We start from the raw sequence: 12,873 nt of genomic DNA, 5'->3' as shown, positions 1-12,873 counted from the left end.
CCTTTTCAATAAGCCGCACATGTAAATATGATTTAAGTGGTTTCCTATCAATTCCCCCAAACCAGTTAAGATCTGTAGTTTTTAAAATGGCTGAAGCTTGACCATATAAACTGTTAATATCTTACCTGTTGTAGATAACTCTTTCATGAAACTCAGTGTGGAGAAATAGTTTTAACTCTGACAGGACTGATGAGCTAACGACTAGTCTGACCTTCGACGCCTGCATCAATTTTACATTATTTACAAAGCATTTAACGGTAATTTGCAAGCTCTGATAGTAGCAGTTAGCTATAGCGCCTCAAGTGAAGGCACCTTCAGTAGGAATTTCATATTTTTGCCAAAATAGTATAATATATAAAAAAAAAAAAAGACAGTGAAGTAAACGTTTACTAGACTTTGCATGAATTTCTACAGATTTTTCAAGTCTGGAGTTGTAAAACGGCAAATTCTATGTTGGAGGTGGCACTGTTTGGACACTGTTATTAAGTCTTAAAATATCATATTCATAGCTCCTGGCTACGTTCGGACTAGCAGTTAGCTCATCGATCCTGTTGGGAGTAAAAACCTTTCCTCCAAACTAGAATCAATCACGAAGCCATCTACAACAATTAAGATTTAATATAACTTTTTCCACAGAACCTAGAGGTCTGAACTATCCCTTTTAATGTAGCTTTTTTATTCCTTAAATCTACATCCTGAACAAAAAGGCCTGAGCGGTTATGGTGCGTTTAAGTACACCTCATAAACTGAGAAATCTCAAGAAAAATACTGAAGTATATAAACTGTATAACACCCTTCAGTCTAAAAGAAAACTATTGGGGAGCATTTTACCCAGCCTTACATTTGCTTTTATAACAGAACCTTCAACAAAAATCCTCAAAGGAAAAAAATGATTTAATTGAAACCATAACCAGGTTTCCAAATCAGTCTTAATTAAAGATGAACTCAAAAACAGAAAATAAAAATCAGACATGACAAATTCAATGGATTGTAATAACTGATGTCAAGTTTCTCAGACACCTTCTGACACCAGAAACAAACAAACAAACAAAAAAAAGGCAAGACAAAAAAAAGAAACGATACAAAACGACAGGAGAAGTGTTTCGATTGAAGCAGTTTGTGAAACACGAAGTGACTGACGGCTCGAACTGGCAGTATGAGAGGGTCAATACAGGCCGTCTCCTCCCGGAGCTCCTCCTTAGGTGGAGTTCTCCCAAAAAGCGTCCTCGCTCCGCGTGTTCGCCTCTTTGGCGCCTATTTGACCAGAGGTCTGGTTTTGTCGTCGTCGCCACACTGGTGGGCTTTGTACTTTTTCACCTCGGCCATGTACTTTGACCAAGCATCGCTCTTGCCTGGCTCGGCCTGCGGAGAAAATGGGAGACGGGGGGTTTGTTATAGAATGTGTGAGGCGACCGAACAATGTGTCGTAGTCGCCGCCGCCGCTTACCTCTGTGTCCTGTTTCTGCTTCTTCGCAACCATGCCGGTCTTTAGGAACACACCGCCTCGGCGCTTCCCCACCTGGGTTAGGGGATAGAAGACTGAAACCGTTACAGGGGTCCTTGCAGGTGGACTGCCAATGAAGGAAACTACACCAGGGCAGAGGGGCTACATTTAGTCTCCTGCTGCACCACCAGTGAAACCATCACCAGCAGGGGGAGCTTTACTAATCTTAAGTCGGCTACTAGCTCTTAAAAGGCAATGTAAAATATGACTCTGGCAAATCACTAGTGACAATTAAGTATCACATTTTGGGTCAATATTTCACAAAGTATAAACTCAAATGTCAGGTAAAGCGAGTTGAGCTAATGCTATCTCATCTTTACAACTGCTAAACCCCTTACAAAGGTCGTCACAGGAGGGGCCTTCTTTTCCTCTGAGGTCTGTCCCTGCTCGGTGGCTCCATCTCCACCTCCACCTGTTTGCTGCTGCATCTCCTTTTTCCTCTTCTCCTCCTCCATCTTCTTCTTGAAGAGCTCCATGAAGCTGCCGTCGTTGGCGAACGCGTTGGCCACGGCCCCCGAGGCCTGGCCCGCCGGCTGCGCGGGGCTGCTCGACGGGGACGCCGGGCTGCCGCAGCTCGAGTCGCCGCTGCGGGACGACGACGACGACCTGCCGCGTGCTCGCTTCGGGTCCATCGCTCCCGGGTCGGCAGGCGGGTTACAGTCCGACAGGCTAACAGCAGGCGAGACCCGGTTCGTTAAGCGATTAGCGCGCTTCTGGTTGGACCCATAAAAAAATCGAAGTCAGCTGCATAAAAAAAATCAGCCTTCGTGTGTAAAAAAGCAGCTAAATGTTCACCTATGTCGGTCCAAAGGAGTTATCCTGACAAAAACAATAGCGGGCGCTGGTTTGGTTGCTAATGCTAGCTACCACCGAGCGCTAAAGCCGTCCTTTAAGTTGTTTTACGGACTAAGAAAAACTTAAATTCAGCATCAAAATCCCGCGCGAGACTGGCCGACATCTAAAATAAATAGAAAGCGAACAATAAAGTTTCTCATTCGCATTAATTACGAGTACTTTTTGCAGATTTTGCCGTCGCTAACTTTTGTTACCAATCACCGTCTGTCGGCCATGTTTAATTTCATCCGGCTACGTCATCATAGCTGTGGCTCTTCCCACTGCACCGGTGTTTTTTTGTTATTTTTTTTATTTAATTGAAATAACACAATCAATACAAGGCAGTTATCATTATACATTTGAACACAGATAAACAAAAGCCAAGGGGGAATACTTTATACACAAACATTGAATAAGGTGCACAAATCAATAGTTTTTATGGCTTTCTTATTGTTAGAGTCAGATATATTTATAATATATTGTTCAAGTTCCTTTTTAAAGACCAGAAAAGAGGGAGTGGTATTACTAAATTTAGATTTGTGTATGTGGTACTTCCCTAAAAGTATGATTAAATTTATGATATACATCTGTTTCTGATTTTTACTTTTAACATCATGGACTCCAAACAAAACAGTGGACCAGCTTAAACAGAAATTAAAGTCAATCTTCAGTTGGACATACTGAGTTACTTCTTTCCAGAAGGTGACAGTATTGCGACAGTGCCAGAACAGGTGGATCACAGTTTCAGGTTCAGAATCACACAAAGAACAGTACACATATATGTCTTTTTTAAATTTTAACATGTATTGCTTGGCAGGGTAATATCTATGAATTAATTTATACGATACTTCTCTCACTTTGTTTATAAGTAAATACCTGTAAGGCAGGTTCCACACATTGCTCCAGTTCAAATCACTAACAGTATTAGACCAGTAATGAGTAACATAGGGGATTGTGGTAATATCAGATTGAAATAGTGATCTTATATTGCAATTATTTTTCCTTGATTTGACAGAAAAGCATATACGACCAACTGGTGTTGCTGAAGGATTAAAAAATGGAATTTTAGTTGGTTTCACAACACTTCTTAATAACATTAGTATACTAGAAGGAACAGCATCCATAACTATAGCAAAGTCTTTTGGGGTGACAGGAATACCAAAGGTTTGCAGAAATTCAGAGTAAGTAAGGAGATTCCCATTATCATTGAGCAACTGAGTTACTAAGATGATGTTGTTGTCAAACCATGAGGTAAAAAATATTGATTTATTTTTATATTTGATGTACTGATTGTTCCAGATGAAACATCTATGTGGAGAAAAGTTGTGTTTATAAATTAAAGACCATGCCAACAGCATCTGTTTATGAAAATTTGCTAACTGAACGGGAAGTTTTTCTATTTTATAATCACACAAAAGAACATATTCAAGGCCTCCAATAGCAGAAAACACAAATCTGGGTATAAAGTTCCATGTTGATGTAGGGTTATGTAAAAATTGCTTTATCCAGTTAATTTTAAAAGTATTATTAAGGGTAGTGAAGTCAAGAAAGTTAAGGCCACCAGAAGCATAGTTGTTCATAATAACAGACTTTTTCACATAATGTGTTTTGTTTTTCCATATAAAATTAAACAGTAATTTGTCAATAGCAGTGCAGATTTGTTTGTTGACAGACAAAGGAATAGCTGCATATGTAAGACGAGACAAACCTTCTGCCTTTGTTAGAAGTATTCGTCCTTTAAGAGATAAGTCTCTTTGAAGCCATTGATTAAGTTTTTTTTTAGATTTTTCAATAATAATGTTAAAATTTTCAAAGCATCTATCCTTCTGATTTCTCATTACTGTTATTCCAAGGTAAGTAAGTTTATTTTTGATAGGTATATTATAAATCAAAGAATCGTTGCAATCTTTGATAGGAAATAGCTCACATTTCTTCAGATTTAAACACAATCCTGAGGCAGATGAGAACAGGTCTATTGTTTGGATAGCAATGGGAACTTGAGAGGAATTTTTTAAGAATAATGTGGTATCATCTGCCAATTGACTAATTATAATTTCTCTATCTGCAATAGAGATACCTTTTAATGGACTATTCTTTATATGAGAAGATAGAAGCTGTGTGCATAAGATAAATAAATACGGGGAGGCTGGGCAACCCTGGCGGATGCCACGTTGCAATTCAAACCTTGGTGAAGTACCATCTTTTAATTTGATTGAACTATTACCTTTAAAGTACAATGTTTTGACAGCTTTACAGAAGAACTCACCAAACCCAAATTGCTCAATTGTTTGAAATATAAATTTATGCTCAACGGTGTCAAATGCTTTATAAAAATCAAGGAAAAAGATAAAACTGTCATCAGGACACAAAAATGAGTAATCAATAACATCTAATACGAGTCGAATATTATTGGAGATATGTCTATTCTTCATAAAGCCGGACTGAGTCTCATCAATAAGTGGATCTAAAACATTTTTAAGTCGTTTAGCAAGTATGGAAGCAAATACCTTATAGTCAGTATTTAGCAAAGAAATGGGTCGCCAATTATCGATGAGAAGGTGGTCTTTTTTAGGTTTTGGGATCAATGTTATCAGTCCTTGTGTTAAGGTGGGAGGTAATGTTTCTCGTTCTATGCTTTCTAAAATTACCTCAAGTATGAAGGGAGATAGGTCTTCTATAAATGTTTGATAAAACTCTGCAGGAAGGCCATCAACACCAGGAGATTTATTAGTTTTAAGATGATTAATGGCTGAAATTACCTCCTGTAGGGTTATGCTATCATCACATATCTCCTTTTCCTTATCAGTAATTTGAGCAACATTGCTTAAAGAATTGAAAAAATGAGTTGATGATTGATGACAGTATTTGGTTTTGTAAAGATTACTATAAAAGCTGGAGCAAAAATGAGCTATCTTTTTGGGGTCATCTGTTAAAACTCCATTAATATTGAGATGTTGAATTAAGTTAAGCTTTCCATGATGTTTTTCTAAATTAAAAAAATAGGCTGAGTTCTGCTCACCAGCTTCAATCCACTTTTTTCTTGATCTAATAAAAGCACCTTTAGCCTTTTGTAAATAAATTTCATTCAATTTAAGTTGTGCTGAAGTCAAGTCTAACCGTTCCTTTTCTGATAAATCAGAAGGGTGTTTCTGGGACAATAACATTATACTAGAGATTACTCTCTCTTCTTCCTGTCTCCTGTTTTTAGTGACTGTGCTGCCATGGGTTCTCAAATATTGAGCAGCTTTAAATTTAAAAAGTTCCCAATTTTTACTATAATTATTCTCAGAGCATGCTTTATACCAAAATTCTGCTATTAACCTTTTTATGACTGATTTGACTGTCACGTGTTTCAATAGTAAGCAATTTAATTTCCAATAAGAACTTTTACAAGGCTTTATAGAAGAATGCATAGGGATGAATATAGCAACTGCACTGTGGTCTGTTAATGGCGTTGTGAGAATATTAACTGATGTTTTATCAATATTTAAATTATTGGAAATCAACCAAAAATCTAGTCGTGAATGTCTGGTGGCACTTCTATTACTCCATGTGTAAGCAGTAGTATTAAGATTTTGTTGTCTCCACACATCTATTAAGTTAAATTTTTGCATAAAAAGTTTCAAGTTTATGTTAACTGCATTAGAGTTGCGCGGAGGCCAACAGTCTACGTTATGGTCAAGAATCATGTTAAAATCTCCCCCCATTATAATACCAAAAACAGGGAAATTATTGGAGATACCTTGAACATGTTTCTCCAGTGTATCCAGTAGTATACTATTATCACTGTGTGAGTTATATCCATATATATTAATGATTATCATTACAAAGTTTGCAATGGATACCACCTGTAGGACGAAGTGACCTGAAGCATCACACTTTGTTAGAAGCGTATTCCCAGAGAAGTTATGTTTTAGAGTAGTAACACCTGCAGAATATTTCGTACCGTGAGCCTGCCATATCTCATTTCCCCATTGAGATCTCCAAAACTTATCATCATTCGGCACAGAGTGTGATTCTTGAACAAAACAGAAATCATAATTGTGCTGTTTAGCAAACAAAAATAGTGCTTTGCGTTTAATATTATTCCTTAACCCCCTGGCATTGATAGTAACAATAGATAATGACATTGATAACAAAGAACAGAACAGTATAAAACAAGTAAAGAAAACTTAAAGAGTACTAACCTCTTCATTAGGAGCTGACCCATTTTAGGTTCAACAGAAAGTGTATAATGAAACATATTAATATTAGAAAAGTGAGGTAAGTAGGTTTCTATAAGGCAGTTAAGTCTTATTATGGCCCAAATAACCAGATATGCAGAATACTACATAAAACTGATGTGGGAGAGTATTAATAACATAAAATTACTAAGAAAACAAAAATTCCCGAGTTTAACTATTTTTGCATAACACCCCTTCAGTACTATGAATATCTAGCACACAAATTTGTTTAAGCATAACAACCCAACTTCAGAACAGAGCAAACCTTGTGGATTTGAGATGTATTTATCTTCATGTGGATGGAATCAGTTCAGTTCCTTCAACAAAGGCTCTCCCTCCGACATAATACGCCTTTTTTCCTTGTTCCCGGGCTTTGGCTACCATTGGCCACAGTAGCCTCCGTCTCTCTCTGGCGGACAGTGATAGGTCCTCAGCAAAGCGTAAGTTCTTGTTCTGTAGATATGTCGACTTCTTTGCAGCTTTCCATACTTTGTCGCGGTAAACACGGGCGGTAAATTGCATGATGATTCCTCGCGGCTTGGAGGCATCTTTTTTTATTTGACCGAGTCGGTGTACTGTATCAATAACGTCTGGAAATCTTGTCTTGAACTCTGGCAGAATCGCCTGACATATTTTTACCGCCTCAGAACGGACATCTTGTTCCTTGCTTTCAGGCACTCCATACAGGCGCAGGTTCCAGCGCCGTGCATAGTTCTCCAGCTCGGTGACCCGTTGGTCCACAGTATAAAGCTTTTTCTCTGTCTCGCAGGCTTGTGCATCGACTTTTTTCATCTTCTCCTTTACATCTCGAATATCAGCACATACAAAGTCAACTGTTTTTTTAAGACCTTCGATCTTCATCGTATTGTCAGAAATCAGTTTCTCCATGTTTTTTTCCAGACTATCAAGTCTTGTATTAAAGATGACTGATATTTGCTGCACTATGTTTCCTTCCTCCATTTCCAGAGAGCGGTGAGCCTTCAACTTTTTCGGAGCAGGTGGTTTAGTCGGTGTTGAGGTTGGTGTATCGGGAAGAGGAGGAAACTCATCCACAATAGATATACGAGGTTGATCTGGCATGCAGTAATTGTGCAAGTTATGCATCAGTGGATTTTCTTTTGCTACCGGCGACTCCATGCACTCGTGCTGCTTTAGCATAGCTCGTTTAGCTTAGCTTAACGCTCTCAACGTGGCTAAGTTTGAGCCACGACGTTAAATATTCGTAAAGTACAGTCTCTTTCACTTCAGCACAAAAGTACTTGCTACTGTTACAGTTTACCTCGAGTAGAGTACGGTGACGAACATATGTTTCATTATGCTGTAAAATCTTTGGTGCTCAGCTCCAGTTAGAACATGCGCTCATGCCGCCATCTTGCCCCCCCCCACCCCCACTGCACCGGCGTTGTGTCCAAAGTTACCTTCAGTATGATGAATCCAATAAAGTTCCAAGGCATGTGTCCATTTTCGATGACATAATGGATGAAGAAAGACGGGGGAGGTAATTTTGGGCTTTTCCTGCCTGAGTGGTACCAGGTTAGTGGGGATGGGATCTGTGCGGCCTGCCGGGTCCAAAGAATCAGGACTGAACTGAATGGAGCATGTACCTGCATGTGCTGGAGAAGACACTAAACGTAAATTCTCTGCTTTTTGACCCGTCGGGGAGTTATTTTTGATAATGAAATAGTTTGTACACATTTCATTTCCTTCCCTGGCTGCAGAGCATCGTGTTACATTAAAGAGGGTTTTCAGAAATTAGGCTGCAAGATGAAATCTGGGTTATGAAAGAGAAGTTGGACAATAATAATTGTCACAGCAAGTCAAAGGAGCTTCTACATTTATTAACCAACATTATATCACACAAGGTGATTTTATCTGCTCAGTGAAACAGCCGAACTTTGTGCCTAAAATCCGATTTTGTCTCTAGTAATTTACCAGTCTACTACTGATGAATTAGAGCCTCAACGTCTCAGTGCAGCACAGCGGTTACTTTACAGAAACCTGCCTGGAACAGATAAAACTTGTTAATATTCAGTTTTTAGGTGAATGTACCTGCCTGACATGGCTTCTTAGTGCTTCTTTGTGTCAGTATTAAAACAGAACAAGATTTAATTTGACTTCCTTTTAGATCTCAATTAGCTTTATATGCTTTAAATGCCCCCCAAAATTAATTATCTGTTGCTTATTTGAAATAAGCTGAAACACACATCATTAAACAGGATTACTTCAGCCTGGCTTGGTGTTCATGAAACAGATTAATTCAGCTGGTCAAGCCCAGCTTTCTTCTCTTATCCCAGATTAATTCATTCTTCTTTGAGGAAAATGTTAAAGCATTAAGACGGAAAACTAAATGTATATTTCAACAGCCACAAAAAAACTGATTCACCAGTTTACCTTCTACTCTATATTGTGCAACATTCATTTTTCACATCTTTACTGTTTGGAGATGTTTTTATTCATTTTTATTTTGGGGACAATAAAGAGCTCATCTTATTCTGTTCTGTCAACTGTAAAAAAATAAAACAAAAACAGGTACAGACTTTATTTTAAGATCCCATTTATTTGTTGTGCAAAAAGTCTACAAGTGTTTAACTTGTCTCTGATCTCTGTTTGACAGCGTCGTGCTATAATCCATTAGACCCACTGAGTATAAAGACAAACAACCTAGAAGTTAACCCCCTCACACCATGCAAAAGTGCCACAACAACGATTCTGCACCATAAATACAAATTGAAAAAGGATTAAATATCAGTAGAAAATTGTGCACACAACAGCAAGACTGGCCTGCATAGATTATAGCAGGAAACGTTCACAGAGTTGGACAAGTTCTAAAACTGCAGCTCTGATATGGGAGAGACAAAAAAAATAATCTTAAACTAAAAGAAAACTGGGGAAGAAGAGGGTGACAAATTAGTGTTTGATCATTCAGCTACATTTGACAGGATTTTGTGTGCGTCTTACTTCCTGTCAGAAAAATGAGAAAGATTTGCAGCATTGCGTTGAGCCATACACGTTTCCTTCCAGTTCAGTTTCCTGTAAACAAAACCGGGCAGCAGCAAACGGCAACAAGCAGAGTCAGTAGTCGTCTCCTACATTCTGTCATCTACTTTTAAACTTGGATTAATAAGAGTTCATCAGTGTAGTGTTGAGTGCATTAAGTTCTGCTCACAGCTCCGCTTCAACCTTTAAGGACGGACGAAAAAAGGAATTAAACTGTAAAACACATCGTACGAACAGGAACTTGTAGTAAAACAATGATTAAAAGGAAAAAAGAAAAACAAAGGGGGGTTGTCATAGCTAATACCTCTACTGTCAGTCTCTTCAAAAATGAGAATATTTGTCATTTTTTGCAAGGCACTCAACAGATCTACCCTTCAGACGAAGTGCTTTGGTGTGTAAAAACTCTAAACTGAAAATGCATCTTGTGTTTTAAAGAATAAAATTCAAGTGAGTATTAAAGACTCCCACTGAAGCAACTCCATGCCTTCATGATTGTCACGTTTTAGTTCCTTCAAATTTAAAAAGTTCAGCCCTCAGTAAATTTTCAGTTAAACTAAAACTAAGGTTCAGTGAATTTGACAATATTTTCTACTGTATACAGTGGTATCAATAAACACGACACCATCTAGATTTAAATAGGAAACCTGATTAAAGTAGTTTTTTTAACTGTATGATATTAAACCTTCAAGAGACAGGAGTGAATCGAAGAGAATAAAAGAAATAAAAGTCACCTGAAAAGGTGACAAAGCCTCCTTCACATTTGATCAACTCAGTACCAACCCCACTGAGGCTCCTCAGAGAAAATCCTTCTGTACCACGAAGAACCAGCAGGGGGCAGCAGCAGCACGTGAGAAAAACAAAAAAAACAAAAACAGTGTTGCAGCATCCAGTGAAGGCATAAAAGTCCAGGGAGTTCAGCTGAAGTGGATCCCATCTTCCCTTTGCTTCATTTTAAAGACCCTTGCCCTGCCTGCTCGTCTCATCTTGGGAGGTGTCGTGTCAGGCCTCTCCTGGCGATGGTGGACTGTCTCTGCTGGGCGAGGAAGGACATGGCCTGGTTGGAGGGACTCAGCCGCTCGCCTGACACTTTCTGCTGCAAAGCCATTCCCTGGGGGGACGGTCGAGAGGTCAGAGGAAGCAGGAAAAACAAAAACGGGAGCGATATGAAAAGGTACTAAGACAGGATAGTTTTGACGCTCACCATATTGTACCACGCACTAATGATGAGCTTCTCCTCCTGGTCGTGTCTGACCCTGCTCTTTTCAAAATCGTGCTGAGCAAAAAAAAAAAAAACAATTCCCACATCAATATGTATCTGTAGGATTTAAAGTACCAGAGGAAGCACACACACACGTCTTTGAGTAGGGTGCATACCTCCAGATGCTGGATTTTTCTCTCCTTCTCTGTCAGCTGATTTTTCAGAGCCTGAATGTCAGGAGTCACCACTGGCTGTTTGGGATCCAGGGTTTTGATCACCTGCAACACAAAGAAGATTGCTTAAAAAAAAAACAAAAAAAAACAAAAAAATAAAAAGCCTTTGAACAGATGTTGAATTTCTGGAAAACTGCCAAAGGCTTAGAAAAAGATCATCACAGATGCAGAAACCAGAGAATCGCATGTTTCCCATATTCTCCTCTCCATGCTCACAATGCAGCGTTATGAACATAATATATTAGAGGTAACAGTACGCATAAATCACAGTTCAGTAAACAACTCTGTTTTAGAGTCATGATTCAGAACAACAGAAAAATAAACAAAATACCAAATGTTTGGGACGGAGTTGCAGCCACTTTAGTCAAACATGATAAATGAGGTCATGGAAGACGTCAGGAGATTTGTTTGTTTTTTAACTTCAGACGTTACCATCTGAAGTTAAAAAACAAATAAAATGTTAAACACTGAGTTTTACTGCTAGCTGAGTGCTTGTGAGCTGTTCTTACACATTCTTAGTGTCTAGCTAGTGAGGTGGGTTTTAAAATCGGTGCCCAGCCCTTTAATTACAAATGCTCTGTTGAGGTGGACTGACCGTTCTGGCTTTCTCCACATAGCGTTTGTATCGCTCCTCCATCTGCTTCATGTCCTCGTCCTTCCTGCGCAGGATCTCCTGGAGTTCATCGATCTTCTTGGCCACTGCGAAGAAAGAAAAAAAACGATTCATGTTTAGGAGAGATCCCGGCATGCTGCACCGAAGAATTTGAGCTTTTTATTTGAAGTTTCTCACTGTTGCTGTCCACTTTGGGCTCAAGGTCGTCGATGACCTCTTTTTTCTTTTGGAGGTCTGAGTGAGCTTCATGGAGCTTCTCCCTGCAGTCACACATCAAAACTCTGTTCAGCAACTTTAAATTTGGAACCCCAGCAGATAAATGAGCAACAAGCGTTCGTTATTTACTTACAAATGCTCCTCGAGCTTCTTCTTTAACAGGGATGACTACGTAGAAAAGGAGAAAAGAAGTCATTAAAAATGTATATTTTCTGAATCGAATCAAAACACACAATCTGAGCAGTGACAGTCAAGCTGTTGGAGTCAAATCACGGGCCAGTTGGACAGAGGGCGGGCCATACTTACAATGGCCTGATTTTGGCAGAGTTGATTGATGGAGGGCAGGCGCAGAGAGACAAACAGAGAGGGGCAGGCGTTAGAGTGAATCACCACAGCAAACATGGGTTAAAGTCCCACACAGCACGTAGCAAAAAAGGAGGACGACAAACACGGCAGTCCTCGAAACCCAAGTGCTCTCAACAGGTAATTCGGCGAACACAGAGGGCAATGCCAACTCTTATACGTTTTCAATACAGCTGGCTGCAAACCAACCGCTTCACTTATTTATAAATATTAAAGAAGTGGTGGTTAATACTCGCTTATGTGCCACAACTTCAGATTCAGTTATCACCATTTTAAAAACAAAACCATTTGCACAGTGTGTATTGTCTCCAGTATTTTATCAGCCTGATTGTAGAAACTTTACTGAGAGGAGCCTAAAAATCAGCTGAAGTGAAGGAGAAGAGACTGGAAAAGCAGATTCCTTTTCACTCACGTCTTCATTCTTGCTTCCCTGCTCTTGGAGCGCCTTCTGGAGCTCCTCCACCTGAGAACGCAGCTCTGAGATCTGCTGCTGGTTCAACCTTGGACACACACACACACACACGAAAGGAAACAATATCAGAGGAAAAATAAAAACACTCATCATAAAGAGTTATAAACCAACACAAGCTTGATGGTTCCAACTGAGTAATTAATATGAAAAAAAGAAAACATTAAAACTGCTCCTTTAGCTGCAGAACCTGTATTTGGGTTTATGAAGTCACTACTCAAAA

At 39.1% G+C, this 12,873-nt stretch overlaps 2 protein-coding genes across 3 annotated transcripts in view; both read right to left on the bottom strand.

The window, feature by feature from the left end:
* Positions 1 to 876: 876 nt before the first annotated feature.
* On the bottom strand, positions 877 to 2,580 carry trir (telomerase RNA component interacting RNase). Its single transcript, XM_017416709.3, has 3 exons — positions 1,843 to 2,580; positions 1,448 to 1,519; positions 877 to 1,362 (listed from the first exon to the last, which is right to left on the bottom strand). Exons 1-3 carry the CDS (start codon positions 2,134 to 2,136, stop codon positions 1,255 to 1,257), a joined length of 474 nt encoding a protein of 157 aa, XP_017272198.1. The 5' UTR covers positions 2,137 to 2,580; the 3' UTR covers positions 877 to 1,254.
* A 6,518-nt stretch (positions 2,581 to 9,098) lies between these two features.
* The window catches only part of LOC108236252 (hook microtubule-tethering protein 2), a 17,497-nt gene continuing 13,722 nt past the window's right edge, over positions 9,099 to 12,873 (bottom strand). Inside the window, exons 16-23 of one of the 2 annotated variants that reach the window (XM_017416796.3) lie at positions 12,594 to 12,681; positions 12,125 to 12,130; positions 11,952 to 11,986; positions 11,780 to 11,862; positions 11,585 to 11,688; positions 10,933 to 11,034; positions 10,760 to 10,831; positions 9,099 to 10,666 (exon numbers count right to left, since the gene is read on the bottom strand). In XM_017416796.3, the coding sequence (XP_017272285.1) occupies positions 10,538 to 10,666; positions 10,760 to 10,831; positions 10,933 to 11,034; positions 11,585 to 11,688; positions 11,780 to 11,862; positions 11,952 to 11,986; positions 12,125 to 12,130; positions 12,594 to 12,681 (619 nt within the window). In that variant the 3' untranslated portion in view covers positions 9,099 to 10,537. The remainder of the gene's footprint in view (positions 10,667 to 10,759; positions 10,832 to 10,932; positions 11,035 to 11,584; positions 11,689 to 11,779; positions 11,863 to 11,951; positions 11,987 to 12,124; positions 12,131 to 12,593; positions 12,682 to 12,873) is intronic. The other variant, XM_017416797.3, reaches the window with a different exon arrangement.

Source organism: Kryptolebias marmoratus, linkage group LG12 (genome assembly GCF_001649575.2).
Source record: "Kryptolebias marmoratus isolate JLee-2015 linkage group LG12, ASM164957v2, whole genome shotgun sequence".
NCBI lineage: Eukaryota > Metazoa > Chordata > Actinopteri > Cyprinodontiformes > Rivulidae > Kryptolebias > Kryptolebias marmoratus.
This window is presented reverse-complemented; position numbering and strand designations above follow the sequence as displayed.

Coding starts and splice junctions, on each gene's coding strand:
- trir (XM_017416709.3), bottom strand. CDS start 2,136: ATGGACCCGAAGCGAGCACGCGGCAGGTCGTCGTCGTCGTCCCGCAGC. Junction 1,520..1,842: donor CCCCTCCTGTGACGACCTTT/GTAAGGGGTTTA, acceptor CCCCTAACCCAG/GTGGGGAAGCGCCGAGGCGG. Junction 1,363..1,447: donor AGCAGAAACAGGACACAGAG/GTAAGCGGCGGC, acceptor TTTTCTCCGCAG/GCCGAGCCAGGCAAGAGCGA.